General features: G+C 44.9%; 1 protein-coding gene across 31 annotated transcripts in view; it reads right to left on the minus strand.

Annotated features, from left to right (window-relative positions):
• Positions 1 to 21,981, minus strand: part of SCRIB (scribble planar cell polarity protein) — a 123,482-nt gene that overhangs the window by 13,847 nt on the left and 87,654 nt on the right. For 10 of the 31 annotated variants that reach the window (XM_054814021.1, XM_054814017.1, XM_054814019.1 and 7 more), the window contains 11 exons: positions 20,753 to 21,160; positions 18,513 to 18,581; positions 15,118 to 15,168; positions 14,490 to 14,531; positions 13,479 to 13,607; positions 11,623 to 11,730; positions 8,360 to 8,407; positions 7,946 to 8,111; positions 6,121 to 6,289; positions 4,491 to 4,580; positions 3,992 to 4,180 (listed from right to left, as the gene is read on the minus strand). In XM_054814021.1, coding sequence (XP_054669996.1) covers positions 3,992 to 4,180; positions 4,491 to 4,580; positions 6,121 to 6,289; positions 7,946 to 8,111; positions 8,360 to 8,407; positions 11,623 to 11,730; positions 13,479 to 13,607; positions 14,490 to 14,531; positions 15,118 to 15,168; positions 18,513 to 18,581; positions 20,753 to 21,160 — 1,469 coding nt within the window. The remainder of the gene's footprint in view (positions 1 to 3,991; positions 4,181 to 4,490; positions 4,581 to 6,120; positions 6,290 to 7,945; positions 8,112 to 8,359; positions 8,408 to 11,622; positions 11,731 to 13,478; positions 13,608 to 14,489; positions 14,532 to 15,117; positions 15,169 to 18,512; positions 18,582 to 20,752; positions 21,161 to 21,981) is intronic. The other 21 variants (XM_054814032.1, XM_054814035.1, XM_054814031.1 and 18 more) reach the window with 12 other exon arrangements.

Here is a 21,981-nt window from a genome sequence, read left to right on the forward strand (position 1 = left end):
GAACCTCCTTCCAGAGGGCAATCTGGGATGACGTGCCCAGAAGCATTAGCCTTCAGAGCCTCAGCATCTAGAGACCGCCCTCCTCACAGGCTAGGAGGAGAGGACTAGAAACACCCAGCAGAGCAACGGGAAAGGCCCACGAGGTAGTTACAAAGACGTGTGTATGTGTGAAGCAGACTGAGGGAGTACAGAGTGAGTGTGCGTGCACACATTTGATAGTCTCTTAGTGTACGTTTGCATACATATATCTGACCACCTGTTGGCATGCACCTTTGTTTGACCACGAGAAAGGGAGAAGCACATTACAGAAAGGTCTATTTGCCACAGGCCCTGGAACACATGCAACTGAAGAGGGGAGCGCATCCGTAAAATAGCACGTGCATGGCAGAAAAACTGCCAAGATGCACATAGCCCTTGCTGGACACCTGCCCCCTTGGTATGTGCCTGTACCTTCCTAATCACACGCTTACTATGGCACGAATGCCAGTGGTTGTGTGTGCCCAGAACACTTATGTAGCGTGGGTCCCAGTGTGTTTGTCCCAACAGAGCACAGGGGTGTGTGCTGGGGGGGAAAGCGGGACGCATCACATGTCCTGGCAGAGCACTGATAACACAGGGAGAAAAAGGAAAGCCCAAGAAGGTGCAAACTGATGGGGTCACGAGTGACAGCACACAGACCAGAGAACTGGAAAGAAGCAGAAGATAGAAGATTAGAAAGAAAGTAATAAAATCAGTGGCATGCACTTAAAGAAAATACAGGTTATTGAGGCTGCAGCACCATGTGCAGGGCAATACAGTCCTCCCTCCCACACAGCACAGGCAGTGCTGCCTGGGGGCCTCTGGAAGTAAGACCTGAGCCCTGGCTGCCATTGTGTCATTGTGCCTCCTCTAGCAGTTATAGAAGAGGGATCATAAGAAGACCAGATCATCTTGGGAGATTTGTGGTAGCAAGGAACAGTCCATCCTTGTCATACAAAAAGGAGCACATTATGGTGACTGACTGATTCCTGCCAATGCCAAAATAAGTAAGGCCTTAACCCTACCCAGGGAATCAGCCAGACACTTCTCCAAGAACTGAATAAAAAGCTACACCTTGGCATCAGGAGCAGAATGGAGCTGAGGACCTGGTCTGCAGAACTTAGAAGCAGTAACAGTGGATCTGATACCTGAAGAGCAAGACAGCTACAAGCAGCTTCTCCTTGTCATGTATTCTTAGCTCTAATAGGCTCTCCCTTCACTAGTTCATTTTCCATGAACAAAACATACTTAGAAAAGAAGAGACTGATGGTTTGGAATGCAGGGATCTCTCTCCTGCCCACAGTGGACAAAACCACTCTACTCAACACTCATTAACCCTTCTACAGCGTAATGTAGAACTTTTACTGTGCCCTAAGCAATTTCAACAAAATCCTAGGTAACCCAAAAGCATAGTCAGCTGTACAGTAATGTTTAGAAGCAAATCATGTGATCACCTAAAAAAATCCTGACACCCCCACCCTGAATTTTTCAGATTTATCTGCTGGCAACAGCAACAAGTTCATGGGAGAACACAGAGTCCTGAGGCAAGTGGTGTACGTTCTGTGACATGAGCAATGTCCTTGTAATGGCTTTGCTTTCAAAGATTTGCACAGGCAACGTCATGTTTCTCCTTTCTACACCCATCTTAAACAAAACTTTTATTACAGTACTCCTTGGATATGCTAATGCTTAGGAGGAGTCACAGCTGACATTACCTCATAAAGCCTGCTCCATCGTATTAGGAAATATGCATGGGAACTGGAGGCGCAAGAGAGAGAAGTCCTGTGTATCTAATTGGGAAGGGATGACAGATCAGTCTCTACTGCCTCTCCCAGCACAGTGATGCTGATTTTCAGAAGGAAAAGCCCGACGGACAACTTCTGTTTTGTTGGATCAAATACAACAGTGGAGCTTTTTGGTTTTTAGGTGCAAAAACTGAGCAGCAGCTATGTGCAAGATGTCTATTCCTGATGACACTGTGGTGCTTACACAGCATCACATTGACAGTTTTTAATGTATTCGATGCTCACAGCCTTTCTGTGAGACAGAGAAGTACTATTACAGCCCTCTCTCCGTGCATCTGCAGCACAGAGGGACTTAGTGACCTGTCCAACATCCTAAGGAAGTATATGCCAGAGCAAGAATTTGGATCTGGTCATCTCAGTCCCAGTCAGCCTCTTCTGAGCGATGGTTTGTAACCACACATTTGGCTCCACAACACCTACACAGCTTCTAGCCCTGTAACACAAGGGCAATGTGTCTGTTTCAGCAGGCATTGTTTACAAATTCTCTTCCACTTGTATTTTTGTAAAAGGGTCATTCCTGGCTTAATGTGAAAATACAGAACTTCCATTTGAAAATGATGCCACCTGAAAAGTTACGACACAGAAACCATGGGGAACAGTATCAACTAGAACAGTTGTGAGATGCCAAATACAGCAGAACATTCAGTGAATCAGAGTGGCAGACAGAATCCCACAGTATTTGGAGCATGAAACAATAGCAGAGGGCGGAAACAATCCTGCCAGAGCACACACTGTTGACATCCTGACTCATCACTGTGCCTGTATGCAGGTAGCCCCATTAGTGGGGAGCCAGGGAAGGAGAGATTACTAAGTATAGACTCAGAGAATAATTCAGATTGGAAGGGACCTCTGGAGGTCATCTGATCCAAAAACTGCTCAAAGCAGGGCCAGCGTCAAAGGTCTAAGAAATGTGCTACAAGATGACAGAAATCAATCTCTTCTAAAGCAAGGTCCCATATAACAAATGCTCTCTTTCCAGTGACCTGTTCAGCTTTCTGACATCACAGGGCAGTGCAGTGAAACTAAAGCAGTGCTTCAGAAAAAATATTCCAGCTGAGACAGACCAGCTGAAGGACTCATCCAAGGCAAAGAGTTGGAGCATACCAAGAAAGTTTTTCTTGAAGGGCAAAAGCCCTGGTACTAGGAACATTAGTCCAGCTTTAAATAAACCATAAGCAGATCTGTTATATGATCAAGTAACAATGGGAATCTTTGTACCCTCAAAGCCCCAGATAATTAGCCAGCTCTCATTGAGGATTCCACTATACATTTCTTCATCCTCAGACCTTCCCCAGAAGATGACAGCTTCATTGTCATCCATGTCTAAGCACAAACACTGGAACTGCCAAGTGGTATCGAAACTCACGGTAATCCTTCCAGCATCTTATCTAGCAGGCTGGCAAGGATGAGTCACTAGCAGCCCTGTTCCTCTAAAAGCTCTTACTCAAAGCCCAAAAGAGACTGTTTCAGATTGCCCTTTGAATGCCTCCTACAGGAACATTACGGGAAGAAAACTGTAATTAGTTGTAGTAGCAGCTTGACTAATTTTTGAAAGGAATTATATGACACAGTAAATACCTGGACTAGCTTTAAGTTCTGAGCTAAGGAAGTTCTCTTTCTTCCAAAAGATTTTTTGATCACTCTTTCAGAGCTGATGAAACAGCTTGTGTGGCTAAGAATGCCCTCGTCTTGCTAATTTCTTGGCTTCAGTAAGTTTTCCAGTTTAGCAACACTGGATATATGAAATGCTCTTTCTGTTTTTCATTTTCAATATGTCATCTTGCAGCTTCAATAAATATAATCTTTTTCACGTGTTACAAAGGAGGTGGGGAAGCTGTGTGCTGAGAGGGAAGGAATATATTCACCATCACATAAAGGTGTTTAAGTTCTGTTTTTTATAAAGACTCCACTGTCTTCATGGTTATGCAAGCACTGTTGAAATATAAGAGACATCTCACCCATGTAGCTGTCAGAAGCACATGAGCTCAGCCAAGCGGTGGATGCTTTGCACTGTTTGAACAGATACTATATAACCTCCCCTAATATCTGAGGTAGGAAGGCTTGTTTATTCCCTGTTTTTAATACCATGTAATCCAAAAGACATGCAGCAGGTCCCCTTTTCCTGAACTAGCCTAGTGAACAGAACAGTGAAGGTTCTTCTGTCTCACCGTGCTGCCCTCCACATTGCTCGCTTCTCTGCCTCCAGAGCACGACGTTCTGCTGGAGAAAGCTCCTTCTCTTGACCACTTAGAAGCTCAGGACTCTGCATTCGCAATCGCTCCTGGTGCCGTCGTTCAGCTTTGGCTGTCCGCACAGGTGCCACTGGATCCCCTGCTCCTGGATATAATGAGCTCAACCTGGGCAGAGAGAGAAACAGTGAGAGGTAGGCTGGCCTGGTCCACCACAACTCTTATCTGCTTGTTTTCAAGATAAAAGGTGATGACCGACACCCCCAATCAACTGTTTAGTACCACATCTAAGGACATCACCTTGGGAGATGAAAGGACATATAATGGAGGTGAGTTTCTCTTAAGAAGTTGGTTCCAATCACAGTTTCCCTTTCTCCACAAAATCCTTCCTTTTACACCCTATGTCTGCTAAAACAGAGGAGCCATCTGCTCCCTCATCTGGCAGCTCCTAGGCAAAGGATGTTGCCGATCCACTTACCCAGACATAGAGTTGGTTCTCTGTTCAGGCTTGATTCCCTCTTCCAGTGAATTCCTCTGTGAGCTGCTGTTCTCATTGTCCTCAGAGGGCCTAGAGCAAAACAAGCATGTCAGCTAACAGTACCACAGGCTGGCACACCCAGGAAAGTTCAGTTTGAAGACACAGCCCTTAATGATTTTGCTCAACAGCTCCTTCTCCATTGCTGCAAGCATTTCCTTGTTGATTTCATAAATGTTCATGCTCTCTAACATCAGAACTCATTTTCTTCATTTGGAGGTCAACCATCCACTTACACACACACTCTTCAAATGTAATGCATCGTGTTTGCTGATGAGCTCTCGTACAATTCTAGCCTGGCTCTTTCCAGCTGTCACTATGTGACGGGCAGCCTGGCCGCTTCCAGCTTTTTCCTTTGCTGATGTCAGATATACCTGAATGTTAACAAAGGATGACCCTCCTGGGTTGAGTGCACATCTGGGCTAGGGATGAATCCTGAGTGATTTCAGAACAGTGATTCTCAATGTAGCCACTCTATGTGCAACTGCTTGACACACCGCCTTATGCTCATAACCAAATTATTGCAAACTTCAGATCAGCTGAGCTGTAGTTACCATCTGCACTGAAGTTGTGCACGTGCAGATACTACTCAGAATGATCTGTAATGAAAGGAGGTCACACAAGCCTGTCTTTCACAGGTTAAGAACATGCACAGTTACTGTGGCTCAGTTGGCAGTGAGAAAGTTTATCACGACTCTGAGCCTTTATTTTTACTGCTCAAGTTTATTTTGATTAAATTTCAGTTTCTGTTCTAGCATGACAAGAAATATTTCAAGAAACACAAATTCAGCCTATTCCACTGCCTTGCCTTTGTTCAAGTCTAAACAATAAGCAACTGAAAATCATCTGATGGATCCAGCCTTACTGTTCTCTAACCTTCCACATTTCAATATGAAAACAGTAGGGATAAGTAGGCCTTCACATCAAACCAAGAAGCTGGTTTGCATTTGGCTGCTTTCCCTCCTTAGAGCTGCCCTGTCAGCACAGGAGGTGGAAGGTCTCAATGTATTCGTTATGTGAGCAGTTCCTCAACAGAGACTGGTCAAAAACAATGGGGAGAAATGAGATTCAAAATGACAGGATAAGTGTTTTCAGCCACTGTAAGACTGACAATAAAAGTGTTTGTGAAGAGAAGAATGTCTGTACCAAAGACTCAGGAGAGAGATTCAGATAAGGACAGCTTCAGCTTTATTCTAGCGCAACCTTATTTTTAACTGAAGTCTTATGAGAAGCCTTTTCTGATTCCCCAGTTCTATGCCCAAGAATTAGAAAAACAACATCAAGGAAACCTGGAGGACAAGTCCAGGAGAACCAGGAAACAAAAGCCTAAACCCCCTCCAAACATAGGTTCAGCATCAGGGCTTATCTTGGATTAGCTATCTCTAAAAATTAACATCTCTACATACCCAAGTGCACAGCTGAAGGAGCTATTCTTCTGAAAAGAAAAAGCTGGAAAAATCTGCCCATTTTTTATGCTGAAGAAGAAATACTGCCCAGCCCTCTTCCCCGAAAATTATTGATACTGGGACACCTCTGACACGTGGGTGGTACTGAGCTACCAGTCTTGTCTTACCGAGTTGCTGGGGCCTGGATGCTCCTTCCATTTAGTCTCTCAATCTTGTACTCAACTCCTTCAATGATGACACTGGACTGCACGCTCATCTCAGGCACCTGTTTTACCATCTCATCCTCTTCTGCCTCTTCCTCCAACAGAAGAGTACGTTTCTGCTGCAGTTTTCGAGCTGCCAAAATAAGACAGACTCATCTTATACCACAAAGCACTTGCTAAACCCCCACAAGGATGCAACCTCCAGGCAGGTCCTTACACTCATCATCCCTGCAATTTGTGCTGTTTTAAGTCCATACCCTCTCCATGGATGCCTTTGTCTCTTCTCCACTCTGCTAATGCTTCAGATGTAACAAACTCTACACCATTCCCTCAGTCCCTCCTTCCCTATTCACTAAACTTCCATTCCTGGGCACTCTCTATAGAACAGATTGCCAACAGTACATCATGCTGAGCATACTTATCCTCAAACTGGAACTTGTGTGCAGACTCTGCCCCCTTCCCCAGAGTGGACTGCCCTAGGAATCTGCCTACACATGTTGAGAATGATCTTCCCACTCGCCTCTGGAGGGACCAAAGCCTGGAGTGCTGGTGACAGGCCTCCAACACATGGCGGTGGACCAGGGAACCATTAGGCAGGAAGACATATAGGTCACAAGAGGATCGGGGACAAAAGGGGCCAGAGAGCAGGCCGCTGTCTGCAGGCAGGTATTCTGCAGGCAACCAGTCACCAGCGGTGTTCCTCAGGGCTCAATTCTAGGGCCAGTTCTGTTCAATACTTTTATCAACGATCTGGATGCAGGAGTTGAATGCACCATTAGCAAATTTTCTCACAATACCGAACTGGGAGGTGCTGCTGACTCTCTCGAGGGACATGAGGCCTTAGAGAGTGATTGGGTAATCATCAATGGCATGAAATTTAACAAGAACAAATGCCAGACTGTGCACCTGGGACAGAGTAACTCTGGACACAGTATAAATTGGGAGAGGAGTAGCTGGAGACCAGCCCTGCAGAAAGGGATCTGGGGGTGGTGGCTGGCAGCAGGCTCAACAGGAGTCAGCAATGTGCCCAAGAGGACAAACTGCACCCTGGGGTGCATCAAACAGTATAACCAGCTGGTCACGAGAGGGAATTATCCTGCTGTATTTAGTGTTGGTATGGCCTCACTTCGAATACCGTATGCGGTGCTGGGCCCCACCGTTTAAGAAGGAAGTGAAGGTCCTTGAATGTGTCCAGAGTAGGGTAACAAAGCTGGTGAAGGGCTGTAAGGCATGTCCTGTGAGAGGTGGCTGAGGACTCTGGGTTTGTCTAGTTTGGAGAAAAGGCGGCTGAAGGGCAACCTCATTGCTCTCTGCAGTTTCCTGAGGAGGGGACATGGAGAGGGAGGTGCTGAGCTCTTCTCCCTGGGATCCAGGGACAGGATGTCTGGGAATGGTTCAAAGCTGCGCCAGGGAGGTTGAGACTGGACCCATCTCTTTAGTGAGAGGGTGGTCAAACACTGGAAGAGGCTTCCTGGAGAGGTGGTCGATGCCCCAAGCCTGTCAGTGTTTAAGAGGTGTTTGGACAATGCCCTTAATACCATTCTCTAACGTTTGGTCAGTCCGGAAATGGTCAGGCAGTTGGACTAGATGAATTGTTGTAGGTCCTTTCCAACCGAACTATTCTATTCTCACCTGTCTACCATAACTGCAAAGTAATAAAACTGAAGCCTTATGAACCACCCATGGGTTTTTAGAAGTGCTGGATTCTGGTGCGTGTGCTCTCTCATGCCTCCCATGGAGAAAGGATTCACTTAACTGGCCAAATTTCCTTACAGAGATATCAACATACCTTCCTCTTCTTTCATTTTCTTCAGGTCATCTTCTCCTACCAGTGAGACACGCTTGGGAGGCTTATCCATCTGCTGTTGCTTCACTTCAATTTCAAAATACTTCTGCCTCTCGCGGAAGGATCTCTGCTCAGGGCTGTGCAGTCCACTGGGGCTGTGTGTGGCCACCTGCAAGAGCCACACTGGCACTGCCCACAGGGCGACCGAGCCAAACCTTCCTCCCCACATCATTCCCCAATGCATGCCCCACACCTGCCCACCCCAGCCACGTGCTCCAACACCCTCTTCCTCCTCCCTACCTCCCCCCCAGCACCCACGTGCCCATGCTGTGATCCTGTCTCCACATCAACAGTCCCGAAAGCCTGAATCCTCTGTGTGTCCCCATCCCACTTCTAGCTCCAGCCACCAGAACTCACCTCCAGGGCAGTTTTGGGATTCTCTGTGCTGGTCTGACCAGGCAGTTCCTAAGAAGATAGAGAAGTAGGCACATTCTAAAAAGAAAGTTTTCTACCACCACTCCTGCCCTCCAGCCAAGTGTCACCAATGCCACCTAAACAGCAGCAGTCACACACACTAGCTGATGGAGTGGCTCACAACACAGTCCCAGAATTAACACAAGACAATGTCACTTTAGGCTTAGCAATTGTGAGTACTAAGGATTTACATTAAATTGAGGGCAAAACAGAAAGAGATGGTGACAACTTTTAAAGGGGCAGAAACTGAAAAACGTGGGGAAAGAGGTAAAGAACAGGAGCAGAGGGCTTAGCTTAAGATGGAGGAGGTTTTAAATCAACGACGCAACTATCAAAAAATTTACTTCTAAGAAGTGGAAGCACCGTCAGCAAGGAAGTAAATCTGTATTTACCAGAATAAGTAACTGAATATTAGATGAGTAGAACTACAAGGGGCAGAAAAATAAATCGATCCACCAAATCCATCTGTCAACCAGAAATCAGTAAGGGTAAAATGAGAACTGCCAAAAACTTATTTAAATATGGAAGCTTTTTAATTATACAAATGAAAAGGAACCATAAGAAGCAAGCAAGTAGACTACCCTCAACTTTATTCAAATGCACTCCAAAAACTAACAGAAAGTTTTCATTTTATGTAAGTAATGAGCACAATAGAGAAAGGAAGAAGAAAAAAAAAGGCTTCTAGCTAAGAAGCATATGTATGGAAATAGAAATTATTGCTGCTAACACAGAAGAAAACCTAAGCGCTCAGTACACTCACCTGCAGGGACAAGATAATCACTGTTGAACAATTCTGAATAAAGTGACTTGTGAAACTGCAAGTCTGACATGCATGGAATTTTAATTGACTTGTTTAATTGGGTGGCAGTTCATGTCTAAAAATAGCTAATATATTCTTAAAAATCAAGAAGCAGGCAGAAATAATTTGAGCAGCGGAGCTATCAGTCTGTTCAATTTCAACAGGACAAATATTCATGGATTAATATAATTAAAACAAAAATAAATAGAAAAGATTAACATGGAACAGCTGCAATGAAGATTAATCTAATATCCTCCTTTGATAATATAAATAAATTTTGAAACAAAGGAACTGTATAGATTTGCCTGAGAATTCAAAGATCAGTTTTGTGACTAATCTTGCTTAACATTTTCATTGCCAAATTTGACTCAGAAACCAGGAAGGTGTCAATAAAATTTGTGAATGGCAAAGACCAGAATACAGATTCACAGAGAAGCAGAGTTGTCTGAGACCTCTGCAAACTATTTCATTCATCCCGCTCCACTGAATGGGGACAAGCATTGTCAAAATTCAAAACAGTTTGGAATATCAACCTGGAATGACAGGTTGTTTTGAGGAGGATGAAAAGAATTTAATTTAATAATGCAAAATACAAGGTGATCTACTTCAGGATCAGTCATTGTTTCCTAAACCACAGTACATCAGCTAGAGACTATGAAGCTGGAGAAATCATCTGTGTACAAGATACAATCTGACTCATGGACTTAGGTCATCTAATGTGTCACAGATGCCAACAGAGACAATTCCACTTCTTCATCCTGGACTTAGCTAACAACTTCCCTGAGCTTCTACCGACAGTCATCTAATTCTGAGTAAATCAGTATATAAAGCTAAAATGGCCAAAAATCAACCCTACAAACAGTAAAGAAAGACTTGTGACCCTTATTAATTTACCAAACCAGATCAATATGAGGCCAGATGAGCACTAACACAGGACAAGGTAGACAGTGGGAGGACAGGATTAGCTCAGATGTAACACAAAGCTGCTGTCACAAGTCACTGCAGAATAGCCATAGCTCCCAGTATAGCATGATTATGAAAAAGGTGAGCATGATCTATTGACAAGGAAAGGTAGTGTCAATTAAGAGAAAGAAAGAAAGAAAGAAAGAAAGAAAGAAAGAAAGAAAGAAAGAAAGAAAGAAAGAAAGAAAGAAAGACCCAATACCACAATAGAAAGAAATCTGTGAAATAGGGTATCTTGTTTGCATCAAAGATGTGCCAGCAAGAATTCAGATGGGAACAGGCAAAAAGGAAAGCAATAAGACGATTAAGAGAACAGAAGGTCTTTCCAAACACGAGGTGTCAAAGGGGACAGTGTTGTGCTTCTTTAGTTTAGTAACTGAAGTGATAGTATGATTGTCTATAAACAGCTCCAAAGACTTTGCATAACTGGAGCACTGCCATGCATTGATATGAGCGCTTCAGGAAGGACAAGCAGGGAAGGCAGTGCGGGTGATGCCTCAACAATATGCTGGAGAGCAGCCAGCAGGGTCCAGGGAAGCAATCCTTTCTCTCTGTTCAGCACTTACAAGAGCAGTGTGCCCAGTTTGGGACTCCCCAGTACAAGAATGCCACTAACAAACTGCAGCATGTCAACTGGAACACCATCAAAATGATTTAGGGGGCTGCAGGACATGACATTTAAAAACAGGCTCAGAAGACTGTGCTTGTTCAGCCTGGAATAGAGGAGGCTTAGAAGAGGGGGATCTCATTCCTGTACTCAACTTCCCAGAGGGGGGGTTACAGAGCACAAGGTCAGACTTCTCAGAGATGCACAGCAAAAGGATGAGAGGCAACAGACACAAGTTGTGGTAAAAGAAATTCTGATAAAACATATAGAAGAAAAACCTCTTCACAGTGATGTCAGAATCCCCATTTTTGGAAATTCAGAACTCAAGTCAACTGGGCCTGAGCAACCTCATACAGCTTCAAAGGTTGCCCTGTTTTGCATGGAGGACCAAGGCATACAACCTCATTTAGCCTGAATGGTTCCATGATTCAAATACATGGAGGGGAGAAGGATTAATTCCAATTAAGTTAAAGATCAAATTCTAACAAAAAATTTTTCAGAACAGGTTTAGCCTGGCCCTGGAATCTGGAAGTTCAGAGAGTTTCTTTATATCACAATAGTACAGATATAGAACAGCATCCTAATGTCCAGGGAGAATAACAGCAACGTGAAATTCATGAGCTTTCAGGACTTGGTTTGTTTATGGACAGGACTCTGCGGGGTGACTATCTGCAACTCCAAGTTCCAAGGGATGTCCCTCCTTCATGACAGCTTTCTTTGGAGGAAACAAATCACTACCTCCTTCCTATTCTCGCACTTCCTTTGCTCACCTGCAATGCTCAATCTTCTGTTTGTACCACTGTTTGTGTAACATCCCCCCCAGCCAGCACTAGTTACCTGTGTCTCGAGCAGAGGGTGTGACAAGGGCACTGCTGCAAAGGTCTTGTATGCTTGCTTGACATTGATGGGGATCTCGTCAGGAGAGGGTGGTGAAGGTGGCTTTTGCTACAGGGACAAAGAAAGAAGGTAAAGATAACCACAGGTGTTACAAAAAACCCAAATATGGGGGAAAACACGGCACAACTCTCAGCCTGCAAAGCCTGAAGAGTGGAATATATAAGGGACAGCTCCTGCAGCCTTGGGCAGAAACATGAGCAGCATATTGTATACATGCTATATACAGCAGCACATGTATCACAGCCTCGTTTTATTTCTTGGATGGTGGAGGAATGATACTTCTGGTGGTACAGATCCTCACTGACTTGACCAGAATTTTGTCACCGATCTCTTGGCCAAGGGGCCATATTGCTGTCACAGTCCTCAAGGATTTCCACCCAATTCAACTAGCCTGTGCCTACCTGAATCAGTGGGCTTTTGGGGCTGGAATAGGACAGCTGTACAGTTGACTCTGACCCCAACTTAGGGCTGAACAAGCCACACTTAGTTTATTAGAAAATTAAAGATAAGCTCTGGTCTTATCTGGCATTTCTGACTAAAGGGGTCTTCTTCACAGGAAGGGATCTATTAGTCTCATTTGGTTTTTGCAGTGGCTATTGTACTTCTGTTTATGACCAGTGTGTACTTCTATGTACTTTGAGGCTAATGGTCACAGTCTCCTAAACCAAAGTGGCAACCCATTCAGGGATCTATAATCTGGAGAAGAATTGCCTTTGATCTCAAATTTTCCCTTCATAGAATTCCACTTACTCAGAAACATCTGATAATGTCCAAAAGGACCCTCCTGCTGCTTGTCACTGGTCTTTTCCTCACCTATCTTCCCGACCTCTCCTATCCCATTCAAGGAAGAAGAAGGGTTGTGATGACCTGCTCAAAGCACCACAGAAATGAATGGGAGTAGGGGGGAAATGACACCACCACCTTCCTTTCTACTAGAAAGCAAATTCCCTTTAGTTGCTTCATTCTTTCAATCCCTCTAGTTGCACTAACTCAGTTTCAGGTGTTTGTGATTTTTCTTTGTCCTGGACTGAGGCTAAGTTATGTTGCTGTATCATGTTCCCTTCTGCATAGGCTAAATAACAGCACATCGAGATCAGAAGAGATTGTAAAATATGTGAATCTTGGCCAATTACATGGATTATATATAGCTGTTTGTCTGCAAATCGAGTCTCTAATTTGGTATCATGTCATACAAGCTTCAATAAAAAGAGAAAAACTATATTACAGGTATACAAGTCTTCCGTCATGACAAAGACCAAAATACCTGAATCTTTCTCTCCCATCAACATACAGGCCAGGGAATACGAATCTTTCAAAAACAATCATTTTGCAAATCATAAAACTTATTATCAGCAAGATGGTATTGGCTTTTGCTCCAAGGTGCAAGACATTGATAGACAAAGATTCTGAAAGATGCCTCAACAGAAGGCAACACTTCATAAATAAGGATCTACAACTGTAACTGCTCTGGAGATTTCAGCCACAATACAGTTTCAACAATGCTAACTTCTTGAATGGGTAAATGAAGACACATGGCAGGCTGGCGAGGCTCATCTATGTTAGAAAACTGAATAGGATGCACTGACCATGACTCTACTTGTCAAGAGTATAGGTTCCTACCCAGGACATCCAGACCGATGCATAAACAAGACCAGCCTCAGCTAAGGCACATGATCTTTAAACTACAAAATCACCACTAGGAGGGTGTGTTCAGCCTACCCACCAGAAAAAGTGGCACTATAGCAACCTACAGCAGATAGATATAGCTTAGCATGAAGGAACTGCGGGCCACTTACAGAGTTCTGGATATTGAAGCACAGCTCAGGTTGCTGGAAGGGATTGGGGCTGTCCCCGTCCTCCGAATTATGTGAGGCTGCATTTTGTCGCACTCGGGAAAGAGGCTGAATGACGCCTGGCTTGGTCTGCTTGTGTCAATGCCACACAACAGGGGGAAGGAGGGGGGCAGGGAAGAGAGAGAGAGAGAGAGAGAAAGAGAAGTGAGCAGTTAGGGCAGCAAGATGTCTCTGCCATGCAAGTGAATAAGACAGATCCATGCATCCGAGCTCAATTCCTTGGCTGTGCTGCTGACTCCAGGTACCAGACTGGGAGGGAGAGCTACTGAAGCAAACACTAAACAATGCCTCTAGTGCAAGTATTTTAGACAGGCAAAGAGATTCAGACAAGTCAGGGTCACAAGAGGACCAATGGGTTACAGATAAGTCTGGGACATAATGGAAAATCTGCCACACAAGTAGCAGCTTCAAGGGTCAGAGGGCTATGGCATGAGTATGTCAAAGCTTGAAGTACGTAAGCAACATGAATGGAAGATGCAGTAGGGAAACATCAGCCAGGAAGGGGTATTGTTAAAAGCTAGGGATGAAAATTAACTGAGACTCAGCTAGGGCTCCAATTAGAAATGCAGACAGAAGAGCAGAGACAAGAGTCTGAGCTTTGACCTAGGTGTCGTCACTGTTGGATGTGGGGTGGAAGCCAACAAAACATCTAATACTAAGTAAAAGCAGGAATTGAGTAAGCCAGCGAAAACTACATGAGTGAAAGCTGCAAGGCTAAACAAGAATAAAAGCTGCAAAAACACTTGCATTAAGTTTTCGAATTGACAATATTTAAGACATAGTGCATTTATACAAACTTGAGATATAGTGGAGGACTGAAGAAGACAGAATAGGAGCCAACAGTGAGACTTGCAGGGCTGGAAGTGAGCACACACAGAAGGAAGAGGCAAGCTCTATGTACTGGAGAATGCACAGGGACACTACTGTAAGTAGTACATAATACGATGTACTTACTGATTTACTGTCATCCTGTGATGTAATGAAGTTAATGGAAGCCTGAAAACAGAAATACCAGTGTAAATTTGGAGTCCATACAGGAAGCCTTTAGTTTACTCTGCTCCATACAAAAAGAAATACAAAACTCCGCAGCCCTCCCCTGCCCTGTCACCCACCCTATACGGGGAAAAGCCCCCAAGTACTCTACCTTCTTCTCCACGTGGGGAGCAGCCCAGAGCCCACCCACAAGAGCTTCTCCCAGTTCCTCTGTTATGTGAGAAGGCACTCACAACTCTCTCTGCACATCTCCAGGCACTGACCCTCATCTTTCTCCTCTCCTCTCCAGCGGTCCTGGCCCTTGTTTACATTCCCTGCCCCCTGCACTTGCTACTAAGCTTAAGCAAAGCCATCAGCACCACAGCTTCTCTGCCAGGAAGCGTTCACAGATGCCATCTCAGCAGTGGCTAGCAGGGAACGCTTGTGCCTCGGCCTGCCGCCCCAGGTGCTGCTCTCCGCAGCGAGCCCTTGGTGCACATCAAGCCCAAGAGCTGGGGAACGCGGAGCCAGAGGAAGGAGCGAAGAGCAGCGGTGCCGGGTGAGAGCAGCATGGAGTAGCAGCGCACACTGCACACCAACAGGCACTTACAAAGCGGGTCTCCCTGCCTGACAGGTGAGCAGGCCGAGGGGCTGCAGGCGTCTGGAGAGGGGCAACACCAGGGAGGATCGTCAGGGGAGAGAACGGGAGAGAAAATGAAGAGACTGGGTTTTCTGCATGAGAGGCTGAGACAAGCACCTTTCCCAGAACAGAGACTGCAGTTACCCAGAGCTGTCAGAGTCCCCACACAGTTCCTTGCTGCCTGCCACAGAGAAAGCCCCTCTGCCCACCCTGATATGCACATGCAGACCCACCACAAACACGTCCTTCCTCCCCCACCAGAAGCTTGCAGAACTAAAGGCCAGGCAAGACCATCACGATGCCAGCCTCAGGACAAAAGATTCAACTTCCCTCAGTAATTCTCTGAGAGGTCTAAAATAAGCCTATAAATTCTGGCTGGACTACAAGATGTCAAAACCAAAGCATTTACATTAAAAATAGATGGCAGCAGAGGATTTAAGATGCAATTCCTTGGAACTTCTACTCTGGAGCAACAAACTGAAGGTCAAATCTCCTGAATCCCCAGAAAATGTACAAGGCACAAGGCTAGTGATTGCCCTGTGTCCTTCAGTATTATCTGTTGGACCTGTTCCATTTTGTGTAACATTCATTGTCCAGAGAGAACTAGATCTACTAGATACAGCCTTAACTGACATGCAGGAGACTGCTGCGGAAGGCTCTGATCCAAAAAGTATTAAATCATGTAAATGCAACAGAAGGCTCATGTACAGAATGCAGGGTTGAGAATGCCACTAGCAAGACTAACGGTTCAGCATTGCGACACGAAGGCATCTTCAAGAACAACTGCCAGAGTTGCTAAATCATAACAGTCATAGATCAAATTAGGAAAAAAGGCTATCAAAATGATACACAGACTAGATCTCAGAAATGAAAGCAGTAAGCAAGCCTGCTGAAGACCTTAAAAGGCTAAAATTAAGGACAAAGACATGAAATGGGCTGTAAATGCTTTAAGAAATTAATAAATTATCTCTCATAGCATACACATCTCTGAACAGAGAGATAAAAGAGAAAAACAAAGAAAAAAGCTGTATAGAGTATTCATTATATTGCTCAAGCTACAGAGAATTCATGATACAACCCCCCTGAAGTGTTAGAAAAGGCTACAAATTACAGCAAGTGCTACATAACAGTGAATTCAAGACATCCAATGTAAAATTGGAAAGGCAAATGCCTGCATCTGCAAAAATGCTCCTGGTGTGCTCTTAACTCCATAGAATTCATTAGTGAGTCCTTGTTTATTCTTCTCAGAGCCCATGGAAGAGGGAGTGAACAGTTTCACCTGGAAAGTTTCCACTGTCAGAGCAGTGACTGCTATGAGAAGACAAAGTGGTCACTGTTGCCACAGGAACTGGATAATGACAAACCATTAGACTCTACAGACAAACAATTTATCATTCAGCAAAGCCCATCCCTATCTAGAAGAGCAGATGGCATTATAGCCAGAGGGTTCCTAGTGGCAAGAACATTGGCACTGAGCCTCCAGCGCCAAAACACTGATAACCAAAACTGTCTGGGGTACTATGGAAGTTGTCTATGACAAATTGGAACAAGGGACATTACTTAAAAAAAAAAAAAAAAATTAAAAAAATCACAATGAAGGTAGTCAAATACTGGAGCTGGCATATAGAAAGATGTAGACTTTCCATCTCTAGAAGTGTTAAAAATTTAACTGGGCATGGCCTTTAGTAACCTGATCTAATTGGACCTACTCTGAGTGTGGTCTTAGACCAGACCTTCCATCCTGAATCATTCTATGAGCAGCCACATGGCCACCCTTTGGGATTTAGGCTTCTTTTTCAACTGAGAGCTGAGGATTTTTAAAGATGGAGCAAATTAATATCAAGATCTCTTTCTGTTGTAGGAGGAGGAGTATCATCCCCACCCCATTCCTTCTAGATAGAAAGAACTCAATCTCAAAGAAAACTTGCACTTGTGTCAAAAGGAAAACTTACAGACATACAGCCCAAAATAAACCTCCAATCAGTATGTAAGTGCTATCAGAAAAGCAAATAAGTAAATATATGCAGCTGGAACAGAAAGCATTGAAATAGTATTACTATAATGAATATATCTTCTAATCTTACTGTGTCCCTGGTGGTCACTCAATTTCAAAGGATATAAGTACTGAGGGAGATGCAAGAAAGGACAAGGAAGCAATAGAAGATGGACAGAACTGTTGCTCACTACAGCTCCACTGTCCTATTCGCTGCTCCCAGCTGCATGGTCCTGACCCTTCTCCTGAGTCAGTGTTAATTGTCATCTCACCCCAATATGATGCCATTCATCTCACTAAGCTGAACTAACCTAGAAAAAAGCAGACAGTTTTTGTCCAGTTTACAGAACTGAAATGACTTGGCTGAAGATCAGGTAAGTGCCAGAGCTAGTGGGACCAAACAGTTGGAGACCAATTGCACTCCAAAAGGAGTACAACAGATACAAAATGACTAAGGATAGAGTACAAAGTACAAGTTTCAGTTCATTCCAGCCCTCTAATATAAAAAACAATAACATGTATTGTAATGACTGTGAAGGGAAAATTTTTAAAAAATAAGTATTAAAAAAGTAAGAGTATTTAACTTCAAAAGACTCAACTAACTTGTGAAACCTACTGCCACAGGATGAAAAATGAAATCAAAGACTTAGCAAGATTTAAAAGACAAGATCAGAGTTGATATGAGAAATAAGAATAGCTAGTGAGAATAGATAATGCTTACAAACAAACAAAACACCCCTAATAAAATCAAAAGTTACAAGAAATAAACGAACTTCCCATTTCAGAGTGAAAGCTGGCCTCTAACCAAATAGTTTTAGAAAATCATTCCCTAAGGGTAGGCTAACCTATAATTGTCTGCTGCAGGATCCTTCAGTTTTCTTCCAAACAGCTGATGTGAGTTGCCAGCAGCGTCACAAAGAGAACTAGGGATCTCTCTGGGAGACTGAGTAGCACTGGTTTACAGACCTGAGATGATTCTCTAAATCCCGACTTCTCCTTTTCTTCTGATATACCAATTGCCAGAATTAAACAGTCTCTGTATAAAGCATTGGTGAGGCCATTCTCAAAAAAGAAAGAAAACTACCATTTTGTAGTCACTCAATTCGCCCTGTGAATTAAGTTACCCATCAGAGCAATAACTTTCCACTGAGTTTATGACTAGCTAATTATACTCCTGGGTCTCTGAGACATTTTGAAAGAGCAGAGTTCTCTAGTTGCCTCCTGTGATGGATACCCCTTCACCTCAGAGGTGTCACTCTCAAGGATGATAATCATACTCAGCTTCCTCTGCCCTTCTGCCCCGGTGCCATCTTGCATTGGAAACACGCCTCCCTGCCTTTCCCCATATTGCCTGTCCTGGGGGTAGTCTCACCTGCTGATTACTAGGAGAATAGGGGGTTTCACGCCTGGAATTTCCTGTCCCAGACTCACCAGCAGGAGCCTGCAAGAGAGAAGAAGACAAAGCTAGATAAGTTACTGTACAGCAGCAACTTCCATGCCGCTCCCTTAGCAGTGAGACCAGAGGGCAAGGGAGACCACCAACATCCAGCCCGAGGCCAACTATGGGCCACCTCAATGTGAGAGAGCGAGTTAGCATTGGGCCCAACAGCAGCAGAAACTTGCAAAAAGCATTAGAAACAGCAAGAAAATGACATTAAACACTGGAACTAAGATCATACCTGAACACCCTGCAATGCCAACTGAATCAGGTTAAAGCCTTCTGCCTTGTAGGACATCCCTGGGAATCCTCTCCCCCTAACTTCTCTTTAGCCCTCGACAGACTGGGCCACAGTCTAGGCAAACCTCCTGTTGTATAGGCACCGAGCAAAAAAAGCCACTCCCAACTGAAAGAAGACAAGATTCATCCCCAGTCACATCCACTGCTGCTGGCCTACTGGTAAGACTGCTACGAGTAGCCCAGAGCATAGTTAAAGACAGGGTGCTCAACCCTTCCACAGGAACCCATGATCACCAACACTCAGGCTGAGCCAGCCCCACAGCTGCGAGAAGAGAGCAGAGTCCCACTAATTACCTGCAGCCTGTCCACAGGATTAAGAAGCACAATTTAAAGAGTATTTTAGATGCCTAAAGATGGAAACAGGTCATCTGGGATTCAGAGAACCGTTTAAGCAAATCTAGGGTTCCGCAATCATTAATACCATACCCACGCACTACTGAATCATAATAGTTTGATTCAAGTCAGCCTCGGGCAATAGTATTTCTACTGACCAAGCCAGGAGATGTGATCTGAAGTTTATATTGGAGCACAGAAAACATCTGAGCCTTCTTGGCACTGTAATGACAGAGAACGCATCAGTATTGACTGATCTACTTCCATGCCTCCACTGCAAAGAGTGTTCTTGCTCACCCTGCTTCTGGCTACTGCTATCCAAGTCTTCCCATGTGCCAGCACATGCAGCTTACCGATCCCCAAGGAAGGAGCCATTCAACAATGCTGTTTTTCAGGGACTTCAGCTCCCTAACCCAGCTGACACACGACTTCTCCAGTTCTGGTGTCAGCACACAGGACAAGGACATGCAGATGGGGGGAAGTGATCCCTTTTGACAGCAACATGGAATCAAATTAGCTCCAGCTAACTGTGACACCCACCTCCAGAATGACAATAGCTGATCTGGCATAAAGTCTACCTTCAAAAAGGGTCAATGCTTTGTGACTGCTGCTTTTTTGATCTTTCGACCTCTAAAGCTGGATGTCTATAATGTCCAAACCACAGCCTTTGACTTCTAATATACTGAGAGGTTACAGAGATTCGACTACATGCCTTGCTCTATGCTTATCTGCCTACACATCTCTGAAAAACAAATTCTCACCAAGGAACTAGGCTAAAGACATCTGAGAGTTGTTTTGTTTGTGGTTGTTTTGCTTCTCTTGCTTTTCAGATCTCCCAAAAGGCTGAAAAAGGAGGAGGGGGAGAGTGCTGTGGTACTAATCTGGAACAGAATATCTTTGGGTCTAGTCCTTGTTCTGCCACAGGTTTCCTGTGCAACAGTGAGAAAGGTAAATACAAACAGATTTCCCAAAGCAGAAAGCAAAGCTGTCCCTTGAGATCTACGAGTCTAGCTATATTGAAATGTGTCACTTCAAGGAACAGCATGCTCCTGGGCTGTAGATTAACTATGTCAGCTGCACCACCTCTTAGTTTTCAGAAGTCTAAAAATGGCTGTGTTTTCAGGCCCAGATACATAAGTGTGACACCACCCACCATTCTTCTACAAACCCTGCCAACTCCCCACTCACAATCTCAGCAGACGGGGAACACCACTGCTCCTAGCCTGACTGTTGCCCACCCAGAGATGTCGGGGAAGTCGCCTGACATCACTGCCTCCCCTCAAAGAGGGGCTCAGCAGCATGCACACTGGGCAATAACTGGGGTACATTAGTGGCTGGAAGACAATTCACTGACTGTCAGCGACTGACGGTCTCTGCACGCAACGCCAGAGAAGCACACGTGTTAGGTGGGGCCAGCCCCGGCACAGGCCTCGTGCTGCCTGTCACCTGGGGCCCAGGGCATGCGCAGGGGTTTAGTAGAATGCAGGGGGCCTGAACTGCGTGACTGCATGCCACACACAGCATGCTGTGGGACTGCTTGCCTTGGAATAAAGGTTGGTCTTCAGCACTCCCTCCCTGCCATAGCCCAGCGGCGGGCCCCCCAGGCAAGCCTTGCCTGCTGCTTTCCCCTTGCGGTTAGCCACCACAAAGGGGTTCTCGCTGAAGAGGATCGGCTGAGAGTCGATCATACACTCTTGCTCTGGCGTCTTTGGCATCTGGTCCTGGGACAAGGGGCAACCCGTGGGATCCTGCTTGACTAGCTGGGGCTTTTCTGCCCCACTCGTGCACTTGTCAGGTGATGCCGGGTCCTGAGGAAGGCCAGCCACGCTTCTGACGATCGGGCCTGCAGCTGTTTCTGGGTACGAATCCCGGCTGTCCTGTGCCACTGGCAGAGACAGCATAGCACAGTCGCCCTCCATTCTGGAGCTGGCCTTATTATACTGAACAAGCTGAGAGGAAAACAAAAGTATCAGAAAGGAATAAAGAGAACAGAGTAAAGGAGAAGAGGGAGAAAATACAGAGCAGCTGATGATGCTGAAGGACAGGGGAGAGAAGAATTCCAGTACTAATGCCCACAACGATCATCCCTTCCTTCTCTTCTACTCTACCACCAATCTTGTGATCCTGAATGTTACATCCAAGTGAGGACCTTGCTGTCAGCATGCAATACATACACCAAGTAGCTGACAGGCACAAGCACACTCCCTGAGCTTTTCCAGCTCTTGCACACATTCCAGCCTGCTAACCCAGGAACATTGCCGCTCTCTAGCACAACTGATTGCCAAAACCTGCGCAAGCACACATCCTCTCCGTCTCACTGCAGCACATCCTCAGTTCAACTCCACCACCACATGGCCAAACATCAGCTCTCTCACTTCAGCATACTTTCAAGTAGTTCCAGCACTGTCACACAGAATAACACCTCTCACCTCGCTCCAATGCATTTCCATACAGTTATCACCATATCATCTACCCCATGCATTTCCATCACACCTGTACAGACAAACATGCTTTTATGATCCCACTTCATCAAAATACACACCGACAAGTAACAGAGAGCTAAATAACAGCTAAGAGAGCACAGATCCCTTTGAGCACTCTTACTAAAGGCAGGACTGAAACAGAGCTCCAGTTCTACCTAGGCTCGACTGTACCCATCCAAGATCAAGCACTGACCTTTCCTCTTTTAATACTATAAAAGTGAGTTTGTTACCCAAGCCAAAGCCTTCTTCAGGGAAGCAGAGATAATCAGAGAGCAACCATCAAGTCT

This window comes from Grus americana, chromosome 2, assembly GCF_028858705.1.
Source record: "Grus americana isolate bGruAme1 chromosome 2, bGruAme1.mat, whole genome shotgun sequence".
Taxonomy (NCBI): domain Eukaryota; kingdom Metazoa; phylum Chordata; class Aves; order Gruiformes; family Gruidae; genus Grus; species Grus americana.